The 19,981-nt window shown below is 34.8% G+C and overlaps 1 protein-coding gene across 1 annotated transcript; it reads left to right on the top strand.

Moving 5' to 3' along the window:
* The first annotated feature begins 350 nt into the window (after positions 1-350).
* On the top strand, positions 351-19,738 carry mpzl1l (myelin protein zero-like 1 like). The gene is made up of 6 exons (XM_007247276.4): positions 351-531; positions 3,045-3,217; positions 7,290-7,503; positions 7,950-8,079; positions 10,656-10,761; positions 16,106-19,738. The coding sequence occupies exons 1-6, from the start codon at positions 459-461 to the stop codon at positions 16,205-16,207; spliced, it is 798 nt and encodes a 265-aa protein (XP_007247338.2). The 5' UTR covers positions 351-458; the 3' UTR covers positions 16,208-19,738.
* The last annotated feature ends 243 nt before the right edge of the window (positions 19,739-19,981 follow it).

Below are 19,981 nucleotides of genomic sequence, written 5' to 3' on the forward strand. Positions count from 1 at the left end.
CTCCTAACACCTCTAACACACTAACTACTTCTAACCTCATTCCCTTCTTCCCCTCCTTCACTCCTCTATCCTATTATGTCCCTTTGACCTCCTTTAGGCCATATCTAAAGATATTTTTGCCTCTAAATTCTATTACTTTTGTACTTCATTATTGTAAGTCGCTTTGGACAAAAGTGTCTGCCAAATGTAATGTAATGTAATGTAATGTAATGTATTCTATTCTATTCTATTCTATTCTATTCTATTCTATTCTATTCTATATCAAAATGGCAGTGTCTGTCTGTATGAGCTCTACAGTAGCTGATTGCTATGTGGTTCCCTCTAGTGTGTGAACAGAGTACAGGCCGTGTGTAAAGGCTTCTTCACACAGAGAAATCCCAGGAAGACACTCTCAGACTGTAGGGTGTAAACACACGGCTTCAACAGAGATCTGGCCTTTTATCTATGTACTCCTAAGGATGGAACTGCGGCTCTCAAATACTGCATATCACCTTGTTTTAACTGGCAGCTTCTTGATATGCGCCATCATCGGTAAGTTAAATGTCTGTTTATGATCTAACTCAATACATTTCGCTCGGTAAGACAGAGTAGCCAACAATGCACTGCAGTAGAAGAGGGCGCTAACAGACAGCAGACTGCCTATTGACTTATTGAGTGTCAGTGAACCTCGCTGTTTGTAACTAATTAATATAAATTCATATAAATATTAAGTGTTGTTACGCATAAAACACATAAAGGCGTCTATCTTCTACTCTATCTCCCTGGTAGATAGCTGGCTAACAGCTAGCTATCTTAGCTAACCTAGCGTTACACTTATTAACCACCCTTGCTAGCCAACGGTAATAGCGCTAGCTAACTAGCTAGCGAGCGTAGCCTAGCCTAGCTAACGCTACTTTCACAACAACGAGTTAAGGTATAATGTACGTTACACATTTAGCTTTGTGTTCAGCTGATTTGAAAAGCTTTAAATGAGTATTTGGAGCTACAATGTTAGCTAGTAAACAGTCCTTAGTTGACGTTTAACGTTACTTAGCTAACTGTTAGCTTAGCTAGCCAACTCTAGCTAACCAAACTTGCGAGCTGTATGGGCTTTGGGTTTGGCTAGCAGGGACTCTGATATCTAACGTTAACCTAGCTACAGTACAATACTGCTAACTAACAAGCTAAGCAGGGTATTTGACAGATTAAAAAGTAAATTTAGGATTTTTAGGTGAATGAAAAGCACAAATATGCCAAATTAAACGTTGAAATATAACATTTGCTGCTTAGCTAACGTAAGCAAACACTATTTAGCGAGCTACTTCCTGTAGGCTCCATCCTGAGGTGTGTGTTTGTGGTCGCTGTGAAGTTCAAAAGGTCTTCATATTTAGTCAGAATAGACCTACCACACCCATGTTTGTAGAAAACGCTAAGTCTCTTTTAAAGCTGCATATCTAGCTATCGTTCTCTATTTAAAGAATATCGTGTATTAGTTAAATAAGTGTTTTAAATTGGTGCATGTTTTACTTTTCAACGTTCTGGAATTAGTGAGATATAAGGCTTATTAGCTAAAACAAATAAGTTACCTCTCTAAAAATATCTAGGATGTCACATAATCGCACCAAAACAGAAACTGCTGATTTCCCACTGATAATAGAAATGCTTCACAAATCAATATTTTTGGTGCCAATTTGTCTCAGACCGTCTGAGGTTGTGGGACAGCTGTGTTCCAAATGTGGGACACAGAAAAGTCAATGATAAAAGGGTTAAAATAACATTAATTCATGTAATAGAAGCCTTTTGTCTTTGTTCGTTAGCACTCTAAGCTAAATGTGTAAAGGTCAGTAATTGTACCGTTTTGTTATTGTTACACAGGACCTAGGAATATAGTAATAGCTTACATGTTTCAACTAGGCTGCAGTCATGTGTAAAACATTGAATCTTAATTTTTGTGAGAAAGGTGTAAAAAAAAATGTCTGGCATTACAAAATTGGAAAAGACAAACAAATAAAAAAAAAAAATCAGCTTTAGTCGGAATAGCTTTAGTTTTCCAAAAGAAATTAAACATCATAGTTCCTGTATGGTAATGATATGCAACATAGAGCTAAAAAAACTTTATATCCCTGAATTATCCCCCTGTATGTTTTTTCTTAAATATGAAGTAGTTGTATTCCAAGTCTGGAACTCAACAAAAATCAATGTTAAAAGGCCTAAATCGCATTAATTCATGTAATAGAAGCCTTTGTCATATCATTAGCACTCAACGCTAAATGTGCTGTAAGATTCAGTAGTTTTAACACTTACAATGTTACTGTTTTGCTGTTGTTACAGATCCTAGGCATATAATAATATTGACTGAATTCATTTTGCTGCAGTCATGCAAAAAACATGAACTTTTTGTCCTTATAAGCTTTATTTTCTCCTGGCTGAACTACTTTTTGTACGTTTAATTGTCCCACATTAGGCAAACATACGGTCTGGCAATTGAAAACTTGATTTAAATTACATATATGGATCTGTGGTTGCGCTACATTTTTAGTATTTTGTATGAACAGACATATATTAACATAGTCTGATAAAAAATATATATATATATTATTTGTAATCTATGTATAGCATTAATTTTGTTTTAACATTATGTCTAAATTATTGGTGGGGTTTACATGGGTTGGTTCCTGTTTGATAATTGCTAAACCCTTTTCTGAAATTGGACGTTTGAAAAGTTATTAAAAGTTTTTTTTTTTAACCTTGTCACAACCTTGTTTTTTAATGTTGTCACAGTTTCAACTATAGTTTTATCGGTTTTTCATTTGTTTGAGGAAGTCGTTCCCTAGACAGTGTTTAGTAGTGTACCGCATTAGGACAATTCACCCTTGTCTCTGTTGCTGCCACATTTGCAGGTGCACAAGCTCCTTAAGTGAGAATCTTTTAAAAACAGGGAAACACAAAATGTGCAGAGACTCATATTTGGAACTGCTTGATGTAGTTTATCGTATCAGTCAAGATATATAGATGTGTAGACTATGTACTTGCTATTCATTACATACCATGTGTTTCTCCAACAGGTATGCACCCTGCTGCTGGTATAGATGTGAGTACTGCTGGTGAGATGTTTGTAGAAAACGGAACCACAGGGACGCTTAAGTGTTCATTCAAATCCACTGAAGTGGTCAGTAGTCAAGCATCAGTGTCCTGGTCCTTCATTCCCGAGGGGTCCCCAGAGTCTACTGGCGTAGCTGTAAGCATGTTCTTCTTTTCTGTGTGTTTTTTTTTTTTAAACCACTTACTGATGGGTCCAGAATAAGATTTTAAAACTAACCAAAGAGACATTGGATGAAACAAGACTCTTTATTTAAGCTTCGGCTTTGTTCAATTTTACACATTTGTGTATGTGTATTGTGTACTTTTCCAGCTGTTATCTTTGCATCTGTGTTCATGTCTTTACTGGTTTCTCTGCTGATGCTTTTATAAATAGTCCTGGGTAAAGTTGCCAAAAGTGACATCAAATGTAATCACTTAAGCTCCAACTAAAGCTGGACAGTAATATCAGTAATATATAATAATGAAATTAATATTGAAGTCCTTAGGCCAAAGAGTATTAATGAATAGCTAAATAACCAACACATTATACAGGACATTCTTTATAGGGTCTTTGTTAAGTAAACATTTGATGGTCAAATATCTAAATTCTGTCCATATTTATGTCTCCAATTAAGACACATTTGAGTAATCTAGTAATCTCCTGAAAATAACATTTTGGCATGCGTGACCATGTCCCGTATCATGGCTTCGTATTAAACTGTAGTGCTAATTAATAATTTTAGATTTGATCTCTTAACTCTAACAAACCTGTCAAACACATGTGAACAGCTTTAATTTGTTTGAGCCAACACCTGAAAGGAGAAATTCTACACAGACACACAATATTACTTGTATAAGATCAAATAAGGTAATGAGTTTGCTGGTTTACTGAAAGCACAGTTGTTTGTGGAACGTGCCATCAGTCAAACTAGGCAAAACCATTATTCCTTTTTAGGGTTATGATACTCACACTCAGATGTTCAGAATTTTATTTTAAGCTATGTATGTGTGTAAAGCTGCAACTGGTGGTTTAGACAGGTGTTTACCTTTAGGTCATTGTACTATTTTTTGACTTCAAACCTTCTCTTAAGATGAAATGAAGAAAGTGAAAATCGCACACTATCCTTGAGACACTCTAAAACATTTTTTGTAAAAAAAACATATATATATAAAAAATAAAAATATAACTTAATAGAAAACAAAAGAATGATTACTATTTACAGCATCTGTCCCTGACTGCCGTTTATTCAGCTGTCAGTTAACTACATTCAGTCTGAGCAGAAAGGGCAGAACACTTACAACACATAGCCAGGCAACATCATGTAATTGTATTGTTATGTAGCTTCATGGATCCCTTGTAGAAGGGTTTCAAATTGTACAGGGTCAGCTTTAGTGTTTTAGATTTATTGTTGTCAGCAGAACTAGTTCCAGTACTACGGGTCACTAAAGCTGCAAGAGGAGCACTTTAGTTTGAGAGCAGCATGAAATCCTAGCCTTTACTATCTCTAATCATCAGCCTGCTCTCAAACTGTGCGGCTCTTCAGGCCTCTTTCTTCATTAAACAGTAGCAACAAGAGCTCATGCCGAGCTCCCCTGATAACCTGTCTTTGAAGCGTTCCAGACCCAAAACAAAACCAGAAACATGAAACTAAAGCCAAACAGGCTGGACCAAATGACTAGTAGCTGGTAGCTATTGGAAGAGTGTGGATGAATTTAAGGAAACTATCCACCTTCTGGTTTATATTTTTTGTCTTGCAATATATTGTGAAATTGGACCAGTGGTCAGTTCTTTGCTTTGTTGTTCTATTTTTGAGTTAATGTACAAGAAAGCTAACATTAGGCTGTTGCTCAGTTACTCCTATATGTGCCACTTGCATCTAGAGCATTTTTAAACTTAAATCTTAAGGGTAGATGATTAATTTCCTCCTCCGTTCCAGAATGAGGAAAGAGGAACTTGTGGTAGTTATAAAAATGGAACACATCACTGGGAAAATTAACAAACACCTTGTGAAAGAACCAGTGGGACTGGCTTCCACATTTTTTGCTGATGATGTCACTTGAGTATCAGGATACATGTTAAAGTGTCCAGAAGCTTGTTAATTGCTGACTGCCAGATACTTCAAAAACCTGTTACTAAAGGTTCCTACCTTTAGGCAGGACCTTAATTGTTTCCATTCAAATGTTAAAAAAAAAAATTATGAATAATTTGAACAATAAAATGTGGGCTACTTTGCTAGGAAACGGCATTGAAATGAGCAAAATTAATAGATTTAATTTGCTTTAGCAGAATTATCTTTATAGCCATTTGCAATTTGGTTTGGCTGTCATTTATGTGATATAATAAGGGCAGTGTAAGGAGGGTAAAGTAGGCATATTAGCAGTTAATTTTGTGTAGACACTATATGTCAAGCAATAAAAATAGCACTGATTAAATGATACATTACAAAAGCTGCTACAGCGTAATTTATTAGAAAAATTCGTTTCTGTCATATGTTGACTTCTTTTTTGAGTCTTTTTTCTGTATGTTATGTGCAATTTCTAAATTCTAAAAAACTTCTATAAAGAATAAAGCTTTAATCTCGCCGTTAAATGGACAATTATCTAACAAACACATTCACAGTGTGGCACAACACAGACAAAAGAGCAGTAAATAACAAACATATACAGACCGAGTACACCTAAGGGCAGTTTGTTAATGTGTTTGATGGCACTGGTAACAAAAGCTTTTTTTTGTCCATCAAAGGCACTCTGTAATGTTGGCCTGAAGGATGAAGCACAGGCTCATTGTGAAAAAGATGCATCGTGGCAGAAATTATTGCTACGCCTTTCCTAGAAAATGCTCTATTATAATAGCTACTGATTTTTGTTGCCGGCCAATTGTTTTCTCCATCACCAGATATCTGTACCACACAGAGACATTAAATACCAGGTCACTTTCAGACTGAAATACACCTTTTCCGAGATTTGTTTATTTATTTTCAACCCCAAACTCCTTCAGTTTCCTAATTACTGACTTTAATAATGTTATTGGGAGCAGTCCTACTGCTGGAATGTTCTAGACAAGTCAACTGTAGAAACTGTAGAAAGTATACAGTTAGTTAAGAGGTGGCTTGATTAAGACAGGACTAAAAAGATGGTTGCATAATGTTGCTGTGAAAGAAAAACTAAAAAAATGACCTTATGACATGAAACATGTAAACATTGTATGATTAGAAATGGCCCAGGAATAGGTTTCATAAGCTGTGGAAGTAGCACTCATGGTTCAACATTTAGCTATGTGGCTTCCCTAAGTTATAAAAAAAAAAAGTTCAAATGCAAAGTTCTGTTTTTTTATAGGGTAAAATATTAAGTGAATTCCATAATGGTAAACACCATGATGGTAAACCATCAATCTGACAATGTCAAACCTTTAGTTGCTTTAATTTGAGAGGGAGAAGCTGGTTAGCATTAGCTTAGATAGCATCCAAAATATTTTTTCTCCACAGTTTATATTCAACTTTTATAAGCATTTTTCACAAGAAAATCTGTGATCAAATGTCAAGTTTTTTTGTCCTGTGCTGTTGGGTCAGTAACCCACTTGCTAGGCTAACCTGTGCTAAGCTAGCTTTGCTACAGATCTACTTTATCTGCTATTGGCTAAATGCTAAAAACTACCGAAACATCAGTTATTGTTGGTAACTCAAAGAAAGGGGGAAAAAGAGAGAGAAGTAAAATGACTGGTGTTGGAGTGACAGAAAGGCTAAATGTTTCTTAAAGACAGATTTAATAGATTGGTTCAAGTTGGTTTGCTTTCCCTTGTATTAAAATTCGTTAGCACATTGCTAAACTTGCTAGCTAATAGAGTGGGTTTGATCCCCAGTTTTTATTGTTATGTTTCCCAATCCTATCCATTTTGCTCAGAATAAGATCTTGTTGCATTGACTTGTGTTGCTAGATATGAACATTTGAAGATTTAATTATATTAAGTAAGGTATGTTTAAAGAATTGTGCCTCTCTCTTTTTGCAAATAAAATCTAATTTTTTTCCTTTCTTGCTCTTCAAGGAGACTTGGGAGGCTTGTTTAGATAACATCAATGCAACAATGTACAATGGACTTCGATTTCTACAGTGTTTATCTTATATAGATGGAAATGACCTCATAGTAAAGCTAACGAAACAAAGAACTGGTCTGTCTGATGTGCTTTGGTCAGTACTGTCTGTATTTATTTATTATTTATTTTCTTTTTTAGATCTTTTACTATACTGGTGGAAGAGCTTTCCCAGACAACAGTCCACAATTTAAGGCCAGAGTACAATGGGCGGGTGATATGAACAAAAAGGATGCATCTATCCGCGTCAATCAGATGCAGTTCTTGGATAATGGAACCTACTCCTGTGACGTGAAGAACCCTCCAGATATAAGCGGTAAACCTTCACTGATTAAAGTGTGGGTTGTAAATAGAGGTAAGCAAAGCTTGCTTTTCATTACTCAATGCCAATTTAATAGCATATAAAGTTCTCCTGTAGTTTTAAATAGGGGTGTGAAGAGACACTAATATCACGAGACGAGACACGATACTGGGTTCACAAGAACGAGACGAGACGAGATTTCAAAATAACATTTTAAAGAAAACGTCAAAAATGACAAACGGCTTGAAAACTAGAGTTTTATTTGACAAAATCATAAAACGCAAACTTAACAGACTGGTTTCTCTCACACATTGATTCTATAAGAAATAGAAATAAGAATAAGAATATTATGTAGTGCAAACAATAAGTGCAAACCATAACCAGTCATATTAAGACTATGCTTTTTCCCCATGCGAGACAGGTTTAAGCTTGACGTCACACCCCTAGTTTTAAAGTCTTGTTTTACTTTAGTTTTAAATATCTTTTTTTTTTCTCTACAGAAGCACTCCCTCAGACAAGCCCAGTTGTGATAGTGGGTGCTGTCATTGGTGCAATCATTGGAGTCATCATCATTGCATTTGTTGCATATCTGCTGATAAGATTAATACAGCCTCCTCGTGACTATGAAGGGTAAGATACACTTTATACAAGTTTACTTAATACATATTTTAAAATGTGTTACAGGCTAAATTGTGATGTCAAGGAGTGTTTGGAAGGAGTTCCAACACGCCCTATGAGTATAACCTAAACTTTTTCTTGACATGGTTTGATCCATGTTTGTAGAAAGCAGATATTATTATCTTATAAAATGTTAAGAACTGTGTAGAATCTAGGTTTTGCTCTCTGGACTAACTCTCCCTGATGTCCCACTGACCTCTTCCTGACCTGACTAACCCCAGCTCCTAGTTGCAGGGTGTAAATGGAGCATGAGGTGTTGCACGGTTAGCGGAATTGCAGAAAAACAAGCTAACCTGCTGTTTGATTGTGTTGCCTCGTTTTTTAAAGCTAATATCTAAAAAGTAAACTCAGGGATTCCTAACAGTTTGCTCGATTTTTCTTCACTTTAAAGGGGAGGTCCATCATTTTTTCACAATTACTGCGTAATTGAGTTGTTGGGATGTAAATATTATTTACAGTGGTGGTGAAAGCAATCCAGGATCTTGAATATCTATTAATAAAACACAAAAAAGTGGTAAATCTATTGTGCACTAAAATAATGCACTAAAAACATATTAATGTCCATAACTATGTAATAGCCACATACCGCCATAAATAGCCACAAAACACTGTTTCAAGTATCAGGAAATGGTATAAGTGCCTTAGAATGTCATCACACCACTCTAAATGAATGTTTGCATTTCAACACAGTAATTATGCAGTCTAAATTGTTGAAAAAAAAACCTTTAATATTTTTAATCAGATTACACGCACCAGATTCAGTGCTGATCATTTTCCTGAGTGTTTTAGTTTGCTACAGCTGTGCCTACAACTCTTAGCCTCATGGTTTGGTGCATCTCACTCACAAAATCTAATGTTCTAAATGTCCAGCCTTGGAAAGACCTTTAGTGTGGCAGCATGTTGGTGTTTGTAGGTTAAACTCGAGCTGCGCGTCACTTCATGTGTGTTCATGTCCTCAGTCAACTAGCATCTGTGTATTCATGACTCATTAACACACCCTTCGTTTCCCTGTCTGTCAAGCTTTTTTTTTTCTTCCAGCTTATTTACTAACCCATAAGCAAACATGCTTAACATGACATGAAATATTGACTCTGCTAAAACCCCAGGCATGAATTGATGCGACTGACAGTGTAGCGTTTTAGTTTGAGCTTTTAAGAGACATTTACCAGTATGTGTGGAGTATGAAGATATGATGGTGCTAAAAATATTATAAATTTAAATATTATTGTTATTTTAAGCCCATTTAAATATTGTACACTTTAAAATATGTGAACAAACATACAAATAAACACAATTGAGGATTTGTGTTGTGCGATAAGTCGATAATGTAATTATTGGGCCTAGATTCACATTTATTTAGCTAACTGGTCCTTACATAGATTGGTCACTGCTTTATACACTATATGTTTTGAATTAACAAGTTAAACAAATCTATTGAACCCAATAAAGATGGAAAAATATAACCTTAAATCAATGGATTTTAATGTAGCACAACCAGCTCCAGATGGTCCTTTTCTGGCATAGAGTAAGTACATCAGCAAGTATCATTTTTCTTTAAAAAAAAAAAAAAAAAAAGTAATTATCATTCGTTACTGATTTTAATCTGATGTTATTGTGCATTCCTAAATATTTTATTTAAAGACAGAAGATTATTATTAATATTTAAAAATAACTTAAACTAAAACTATGTTTTTAACCCTACCCCCACCTACCTACACCCATGGCACCCAGGAAAGAAAACTATACTTATTCTCCTAATCCTCCAGGTCAGCAAGGTTATAATGCATTAAAGCCAACATTGAAAATATATTTATTTAATGATGCTCTTAGAACCATATAATGTTAACGTTAATGTCTACAATAATAGCTATTTTTATGTTTTATTAAAGAAAAACTCTTAGATTCTTTAGTTACCCTTAAAATATATCTGTATATAATGTAATGTGTATTATAATGAAGTATTACAGTTATACATTTGTCAAATCACCTACTCTTATTGATCTCTGTTTAAAACAAAACTGAATTAGAAAGGTAAAATAAGTAGTAATTCATTATTCTTAAATAAAGTAAATTTATTATTAAAAAGATTGTTTAATTGTGCTGTCCATCAATTTCCCCTGATAGTAGAGATGCACAAAACAGTACAGTAGACCTGGGCCATAAATAAAAATATCCTTCAGGTCTCAGAATATACTTTATTTGTACAATGTAACTATAAACAACTAATTTAAACTGAAGTCTGTTAGCTAATGTCTACTGTGTTTCTGTTAGCAGTTTGTCCCTTTGGTTCACTGTCTGTTTTTCACCCATTGCCTCAAAGTCCATGTTGCTTTTTTGTCATTTGTCTCATCACATTTGTCTCTGTGCCATCTTTCTCTCTCCATTTGTCTGTGCGTGTGTGTTTGAATGTGTTTATGTATGTGTGTATGAATGTACGTATGTGCGCGTGGGCCATTGTCTGTTCATCGTTGCTGCCCGGTCGTCTCACACACACGAAAATGGCTCTGGTTGAAACCTGGCTGCTGCAGCTGCACCTCCATAGAGAGTGTAAGCACACAGCCTTCTCGACCGGGGAAGAAAGCCGAGTCCAGCACGGAGGGCTCGCGCTGTAGCAGTCCCTCAGCCCCTGTACAGGTACGAGTGAGAATGGTGTAAGGGGGAGGGCGTGTGAATGAGAGCAAGAGAGAATGTGAGAGTCCAAACTTAAGTGTATCAATGTATTGTTTACTAGTTACAGAAAAAAAATCTCTTTATGCTTTATGATCATTTATGTTAAACCCACAATAACAGGTTGAGACATGCCTTTAAAGTTTTTTTTTCTTATCACAATCTACAGCAGTATCAGTGACTGTGTGTGTTTGTATGAGTATATGCTCATTTTCTTCATATTTCACTGTGTGCTCGAGCTTGAAAAGATTGCACAGAAACGAGTTATGACATGTCAGTGGTGAGGTATAATAACAGACGTTTGTTGTGCTGTTACAGTTGTAGTACGAGTGTGGGCAACATAGATGTCACCCATTTAGTGTGAGCTTGGCACAAAAATGTTAACTATTTCCGTCGTGGTTGTAAAGAAAGTAGAATGGGTCGTGCATAAAAAAAAAGTTAAAGTTAAAAGAAGATACAGTTAATCACAGTTAGTCAAATCCTACTTTTGTATGCAGCACATTTAATATAATAAAATACATACAGTAGCACAGCTAAAATGATATATTTAAACAGCTATACACATCTAAACATCTGTCCTAGATCAATTTACAAGTTTACTCAAGCCCATTGTTTCAAATGAATCATTTAATGTTTTTGTGTTATTTATTAGGTTTAGGTACTGTATACCTCATTCAGTTTGATTCAGTCTGTAGTCCAGGGGCTGGTTTACAAAAGATTTAGGGCAGTCTGTGATGTAAAAATCTTAATGTAAAAATCATTGTAACTTAAAGAATATTAAAGTAAAAATGTTAACCGAAATTAGAGCTGGGCGATTAATCGTTTTTATTGATTAATTCGAATTTTAATTTTCACCATCGACGCTCCCCTGAGCTTAGCCACGCCCCTCTCTCTGACTGACCCTGCCCCATATTTACAGAGCAGAAATTTAAATATAAAAGTGTCTTCAGTGTGACATGAAAAAAAAAAAAAACTCACACAGTCTCAGTCAGTCACTCACCTCATTCACCACGTAGCCTGTTACTCACCTCCTCCACAGTGTCTGCCTCTTTGTAAAAAGCTATTCAACAATTTGTCTAAAATAGGTTTGAAAATAAAGAAAACTTAAAGGTAAAAAAAAATAATAAAATAAAAAAACTGCTCTTATAATAACATTTAACAACACGGCAAAAAACTGATTCATGTAATTTACGTAAAAATAATGTTATTTTAAGACGTGACTGCCTATTTAAAAAGCAACAGTTGTTCATTTGTTGAAGTTTATTTGTATCATTTCAAACATATTTAGAACGTTTTACTCACTTTTTTCTCTCTCACAATCTTTAAAAACCTGTATTATGCAAATTAGGCGATGACGTCATTTAGCGACTTTTATGAGATTTTAATAAGGGAAAAAAATCGATTTAAACCGAAAATCGAGAAAAAAAAAAAAAATCTAAGATTTTTTTTTGCCTATATCGCCCAGTTCTAACCGAAATGTTTTTTAAATACTCTATTGCAAAAGCCTTTTGTTATTTTCTTAACACACATCTTTATAAAGATCCTTTTTTGAAACCAGTTCCTGATTAAACACTATCAGTCAATTTTTCTTTTTAAAACACACCCTGTTTTTTTATTGACATTTAAACACTTCAAGTCCAATGAACGACATAAAATAGAGCAAAGGTGATTATTCAACTGACAGGTCTTTTAAGTAAAAAGAATAACTGTACCAGTCAAAAGTTTGAAGACACCTAAACGGTGTGTACAAACCTTTGACGGGTACTGCAAGTACAAAAAAGGTAGGGTGTGCTTTTTTTAAGGAAAATTTAACATTTTATTTCAGTGCTGGTGTTCAAAGCAGCGCTAAACATGCTTTTTCTACAGTTATATTTGGAAAACCTTGCATGTTCATATTGTAATAATTTTGGTTAAAACACACACACACACACATGATTAAAAGACTCTTGAGCAATGAAGAACACTGAACAGGTCTGGTACAGGAAAATTTACAAGCTGTTACTGAGAATCAACAGCTTGTGTGTTTATCAGGCTAATTTATGCTTCTGTGATAAGTCTGTGCTGGAGCTTGAGCATGTGGCCAGTGCCATTGTGAATTTTTATAGATGTGCGATGCAGTGTCTGCATTGCTCTGCAGTTTAATTACCCACACACTACTCTGGCAGTGGGGTATCAGTGCCACTGTCCTGACTTTTTCTGCCACACTGCAAAAAGGTACATATCTGAGGAGGTGCTTGTCAGTCTGTGGTGTGGGGTATTTTACAGGCTACAGCATAGATTCAGTTTAGAAGCATAAATTGTCCAGAATGCTGGACCAAGCCTCAGGTAGGGATGGGCGATATGGCTCTAAAATAATATCACAATATTTCATGGTATTTTCATACATTACAGTACTTTTAACTATATGAAAAAACACTGAATTAGAAAAAAAATATAAAAAATTTTATTATTGCATGTGATATGATATGGCTGAGATATGAGATATAAAAAAAAAAAAAGAATTTTATCAGATTTATAATAGAGGTCATGATTAGATGTCATGATACTAATAATGCACTCTATATATCTCCATGTAACCAGGATTAAAGTAAAATATATACAGACATAATCTGTCTCTAGTAAATATATAATGGGAAATGAGAACAGTGTGAATTTTTCTTTTACTAAAAACAGTAAAAAAAAAAAAAAAAAAAAAAAAAAAAGTAGCACCCTGATGTGATAATTAGGGGTGGGTGATATGGCACGATATTTCAGGGTATAATATCGTTCACGATATTCAACATTTTTGCCGACATTATCACATACGATACGATATGGCACACCCCTAGTCTCAGGGTGCTTTCATACCTACCTTATTTGGTCCAAACCAAAATAGCAGATGTAACAGGTGTGACCACGTTTGGGAACAAAAAAACTAAATTTGCCCAGAGGAAAGGAGGAGGTCCCAGCCCAGATTAGCTGAAAAATTATCAGGTTTGTTTGCAGTGTGAAAAGAGATCTTTTCTAGCGTTTTCTTTCAGATATTCAGAAGCAGGCTTTAATAATCCATGCCAGAATGGGACTTTCCTGCATGTGCATGTGTGTCATACAGCAGTATGGGCACAAGCTTACACTTGTGACTGCTGTGTGTACTGTAACTGTAGATTAACTTTTATTTATAATCAGAAATCCAGAAAAAATGCTTGGGTAATTTAGGTAATTGTTGTTCTGCTATGTGAAGAGGAGTTCAATTCTAGCAGAGAAGCACCTGGAAGGACAACTTGCCAAACTGAAAACCTTCTACAGAACAATTAGTTTCAAGTATAGAGACACACAGCACATATATAAGTGACGAAGAAAAGTTCTTTTTTTCTGCTGTTTTAAGAGTTTTCAGAGTGACTGGTCTAGGCTATTACCAGGTGATGGAGAGAACCGCTCTATCTGGAGAAAGCTGATTTTGCTGCTCTGTTTTGCTGCTTTACCACTCCACTCAATGTTAAATGAAATTAAGCATTGACCCAGTTTGCTGTGGGTATTTGCAAAATGCAGCTAATGAAACCAATGTTTGCTTAACCTTCTCTGCACTTCTCTACATCATGACCACATTTAGAGCTTTCTTTTTTTAAATGGACATACTGAGACATTCTGCAAAACCACATATATATATATATATATATACGCTGCTGGGTGAGAACTTTCAATCAGTAAAGCACTACTTACCCGAAAGTGCCGTTATGCTGGTCTTTATATGGGCTGCAGTGCTGGCTTTAATAAGTTGATGCTGCTGTTGTTAAAACCAAACAAACTGAGATATGGGTACATAAAGATATATAACTGTGTTGTGGGTAAAATACTAAAACAGTCTGAACTGCATTAGCGCATATGTAAAAAATCTATATCTGAAAGAAAAGTAAAAAGATAGTTACAGAAAGAAAAAAAAAACTTTTTTGGGGACTTGTTGAGTGTGTGATTTCCATTAAAGTAAGTACACTAAATAAGATTTAACCTGAAAATTATATTGTTGTAACTGATCGCATGATCAATTTTATTTTATTTATTTTTTGTTTAGGTTAGCAAAAAATAATGCTTAAAAAGGGTTAATTTCTGCCTCCAGTGGCTTGCAAAAGTATTAATACCCTTTTTACAACTTCAAACTTAAATGTATTCTATTGAGATTTTAGGTGGCCAACACAAAGTTGCACATAATTGTTAAGTAAAATGAAACTATTACATGGTTTCCAAAATTTGTTTAAATAAAAAAAATAAAGTAAAAAAAATAAAATAAAGTATTCAGCCACATCATTACTTAGTAGAGCCACCTTTCGCCGCAGTTACAGCTGCAAGTCTTTTGCGGTATGTCTCTACCAGCTTTGCACATCTAGGGACTGATATTTTTGATCATTTGTCTTTGCAAAAAAGATCAAGCTCAGCCAGATTCAATGGAGTACAAATTTCATGTCTTTCCACAGATGCTCAATGGGATTTCATATAAATCCCATTGAGCATCATATAAATCATTCTTCTGTAGCTCTGGCTGTATGTTTAGGGTCATTGTCTTACTGGATGGTTTAGTTCTAGTTTGTTTTAGTGACTTTTTACTATGACACAGTCCGTTAAATTGAGGTTAAGTGGATCATTTGCTTCTCCTTCATGGTGCATTGCACATTACATAGGGGTTTCTTAGGCAGGGATTAAGCCTAGTCCTATGCTAAATTTCCTTTCAGTCTAAGATTTAGGACTAATCCCTGTTTGTGACACTGCCCTTAAAAGTTAATAGTGGCGTCCGTTATTCTGAGATTGACCTACTTCACAATGTTTTTGCTGCAGCTCTGTCTGCATTAAGAGTTTACTGTAAATAAACTGGTGGTTCTCTTTACAGCACTAGAAAATAAAAATGTTGCCTGTTTTAAGTGAAAGGGCCCGCACCATTAAAACCTATGTATTATGCAGACACGTGTCTGTCTTTTTATGGACGGCAAAGGGGCAAATTTTATTTTATTTGATTTTAAGGATAAATTTTTTTTTTTTTTAACAAAGAAAATGTTTATTCGGCTGCCTACTATAATTTAAAATGTGTTTTAGCTTTTGTATGCTTTTAGATATACAATACAGGCAAAATAATACAGGGCAGCCAATCAGAATGGAGATCTTTTACAGAAGGAAAAACTGTTTTGCTGTCATGGAAAAGGTATAACCATTATAAGGGCGTATTTGCTCTTTTATGTAATTTGAATTAGTTTATTTCAGTACAAATAATGTCTTTTTTTTTTTTTAATAGCTTTTGCTTATGGGCATTCATTTCTTTTATCTTTTTCATCCGCTCCTTTCTCAGGGCCCGGTGATATACGCCCAGCTGGATCACTCTGGCAGCAAGAATCAGAACTCCGTCCACAAGGTGGAGCCCGTGGTATATGCTGACATCCGTAAGAACTAAGAAGAGAGAGAGAAAAGAGAAAACAGAGACGGTGGTTTTGACACTCCACCAGCAACACTCCATTTCACTATAGGTCTCTATAGGTTTTATTTTCTAAGTGACAGTGTCTCATGCCAGTCATATCCATCCCCATATCTGCAGAGGCTTCAAACAGCTTAGCCCAACTAATCTCACACATCAAATACCTGCCACTAAGAATGTATAGTTACTGATTTTGCAGCCGTCCTCATCAGCTTCCCCTTCTCCCTCCTGTCACTGCATGCAGCTGACCGTGCTACCTCCACCATGTTTATTTCAAAATGAGGGTACAACAATGACAACAAAAAAAAAAATACTGAAAACAACTTCAGGGACAACGTTCCTATTACTGCCGCTGTGCTTTAACCCACTGACAAAAAAAAAAACATCAAATCCTAAAGGTGCCACATTGTATAATAGATGAATATATGTGTTGTAAATGTCTTACGTGATTCCGTAGGTTACTGACGTAGAAGTGATGGTAGTGATCATGGTAGAGACTAGCTTCCATTACTGACTTCTAACAAACAGGGCTGCAGCTCAGACCTCAGCAAAAACCCGACCCAATCACGAGCTCACGCTGGTACAGTACGTAAGAATTAATTAATTAATTGTACATACAGATAAATGTCTATGTGCAGTGTTGCATTGAATCTGAGCTATCACTAACAAACTGTGCTTCACTTTACAACTTTTTTGTATATATATATATATAAATATATAATTTCATTTTTATTTCATTTTAATAGAGTAGTTAATAATAAGACTATACCCCAATTCAATTTCAAAGCCCACATGAAGCTGGATATTAACCCTCCTGTTATGTTGCAGGTCAAATTGATCCATTTTAAATTTAATTTAATTTAAGGTTGTATCATATTTGGAGCATGATTTAGGCATAATTAGTGTAATTAATATCAATTATAAAAATGAATCCTTTGCAAAAGTCAGATTTTGTGCGCTATTTGTGACCATTTTAATACATTTATTAAAAAAAATGACTTTTATAAATAAAATTTAATGAAAATCTGTTAATCTGTTATTGACAGCATTATTATTATTATTATTATTATTATTATTATTATTATTATTATTAAAATACACAGGCAAAACAGGATAATTATCATAAGTAGCCACATTTACTAAATCAAACTTTTTTTTTATTATCTGAAGTATTGATTAAATTCATATTTATTCAGTGCAAAATGTTCCACTTTTGGATGGTTAAACATTAACCAGGTCAATTTGGCCTGGAAACATTATGGCTGCTCTATACAGCTGAACATAACAGGAGGGTTAAATCACAAACAGTGAAGAAAATGGACAAAACCCTTACTTTAGATTGTGATATAATCCAAGACTAGACCTGACACATGTCTAGAAAGAGAGTCAACATCCTGTCTATAGTGCAAAGATTTTTTAATTACTTTTGCTCATCTGGTCGGTTGTGTTTGTTTTTATATTATTTGTAGGTTTTAATTTTTTTCTTATATAACATTTGATTATGTGGATTCTCAAAAAAAAACACAATGCCAAAATTTTAACATTTCCATTTTATTTTTATTCCTCCAAAGGCTAAAGGCTGCTTCAAGTGTTGTGGCTGCAGTTGGTATGATGTGTATTTATCTTAATGTGCTACAGGGTAGCAGTATCAATTTGTTTTTATTGTTATTTTGTGGTTCAATTTAAATCAGGATTAAAATAGGTCATGTACGAGAGTGCTATTATGCTATGTTCACGTTGCAAACCTTCAATCTTTCTGATTTAGTGGTTAATATTTGTTATCTGTGAGCCAGAAGCATCTGAGCCCCAAATCTACCCTATTAAATAAAAAATAAGCGAACTATGACTGCATCTTAAATGGCTCCGAGTCTGCCAGTGCACTATTTGTCCAGTAGGGGTCAGTGAATACAGACTGAATGGCTTTTTGTCTAAGATGTAATGCACTGCTTGGGTACAGATGCCACTGTTTTTGTTTGTTTTTCTGTTTTTTTTTTTATTGCACAGAGCCATTTGAGATTCTGCCTTCGGTATTGGAGTAAAAAGAATGCTTTTGCAGAACAAAGCAATGACCTTATCTAATCCAAAGTGCCAGAAGTGTGGGGGTCTGAGAAGATTGCTAAAAGGTAGTTAATGATGCTGACCTTGTTACCACAGTGCATGTTTGCAGATATGGTTTGCGATGTCCAGACACACAAATCCAATCTCATTACTTGCAAATAAGAGTGCAGACAGGCATCTTAACGGATCTGATTTGACTGCAGTCAGCCATAGCCTAAGACATGTTTAACAAACAAAACTTCTCTCCATGTTGCATGTCATTTAAAAGCCCATCAGTCTAAACAGTAACTTTTTGTATCTATCTTTAGCATAGCACAGAAAGAGGCTGCACAAAAAAAAACTACTGGTTGTTGCGTAATAAATTATTGTGCATTTTCCGTCCCACACAGCAGATTAAACCACATTAAAGACAGACTAAGTGGCAACATATTTGACTACAAATGTAAATGCATGTGGCATGTTGTCACCCGGTATAAAGATGGTCATTAAGCTCACAAGCAAACAAATGTAAATGCTTTAGAACTGGCTCAGGACAGTTTTGCATCTCTTCAAATTCACAATTCACTAATGTATTTTAACCTTGCAATGTGAACATAGCTTTAGTAGCATATTTGGTGTCAGTAGGTCAATTTCAGAGTTCGATCCAAAGATACTGGTGAACTCATTATGCTGCGTTACTGCCTTTTTTGTTACATGCCAAAAGAATACTTGCCTTTAAGAAAAAGCCTAAACATTCCTTGTGTCAATTTCTTTATTCCAGGTTTAAGTCTTAAATATTTTGCACATTGTTGGGGGATTTAGTAAGTTTGAGACCTTTGTTTTGTTCTTATTTTTGTTTTTAATGTTTTATTATTATGATTATATTTTTTTTAAAGGTGAACACTATTGAATGAACGGTGAGCATAACCAAAATCACTAATGGAACAAAATAACATAGACATTCCTTACAGTTGACACGATGCTGGACCTATCTGTCATGCAGTCTTGTGTTTGTAGTAGCATGTGTGTGTATAGATTATTTTTCTACTTTAAAATCTCTTTTGTTGCCTATTAAATCTCAGTCGGTCTTAAACCAATAAGGATTACGCTCTTAAGAGTGCAGTTTACAGCAGCATCGTGTTGTTCATATATGTGCCTGGTTCTACAAGGGTACTTGTATATAATACTGTACTTTTTGTTGGAAAGTATGCATTATGTCCTACAGCATGTTTTCTCTTCAAGCACTATCGTCCTTATGTTTCCTGTAGAGAGAAAATAGAGTGTTAATGCAGGACGTAACCATTCGTTTTAAAAACTGGAACATTGTGAATTAGTGCCTTTCGCATTTCATGTACTAACTCAAGTCATCCTCCACAGGCTCTGTGTATGTTCTACCCACTCTTATTTTGTATATGAAACTGTTTGTATCTGTCTAATTTTTATATATATATATAAAAATCAGATTCAGTTTAATTCTGTGTTTTCGTCTCACTGTGTGAATGTATGTGTGTTTGTATATCTGACATTATTTACAAAATGTAGGTGTGCTGGGTTAGTACTGGAAATAAAATCTCATTTTAACAGTTTTTTCCAGAACAAAATTTGATAATACAAGTTAGAAAGGTGTTGTTCTATAATTTATAATTTATTTTCAGCCTAAAATATTATGTGGCATTTTTATTAAAGTAAGAAAAAAATCTGACAATGTCTGAAATA

Source organism: Astyanax mexicanus, chromosome 20, assembly GCF_023375975.1.
Source record: "Astyanax mexicanus isolate ESR-SI-001 chromosome 20, AstMex3_surface, whole genome shotgun sequence".
Lineage (NCBI taxonomy): Eukaryota > Metazoa > Chordata > Actinopteri > Characiformes > Acestrorhamphidae > Astyanax > Astyanax mexicanus.

Excerpts from the sequence above, each read along its gene's own strand:
- mpzl1l (XM_007247276.4), top strand. The coding sequence starts at position 459 with ATGGAACTGCGGCTCTCAAATACTGCATATCACCTTGTTTTAACTGGC. Across the intron at positions 532-3,044 it reads CTTGATATGCGCCATCATCG|GTATGCACCCTGCTGCTGGT; the intron begins GTAAGTTAAATG and ends TTTCTCCAACAG. Across the intron at positions 7,504-7,949 it reads AGTGTGGGTTGTAAATAGAG|AAGCACTCCCTCAGACAAGC; the intron begins GTAAGCAAAGCT and ends TTTTCTCTACAG.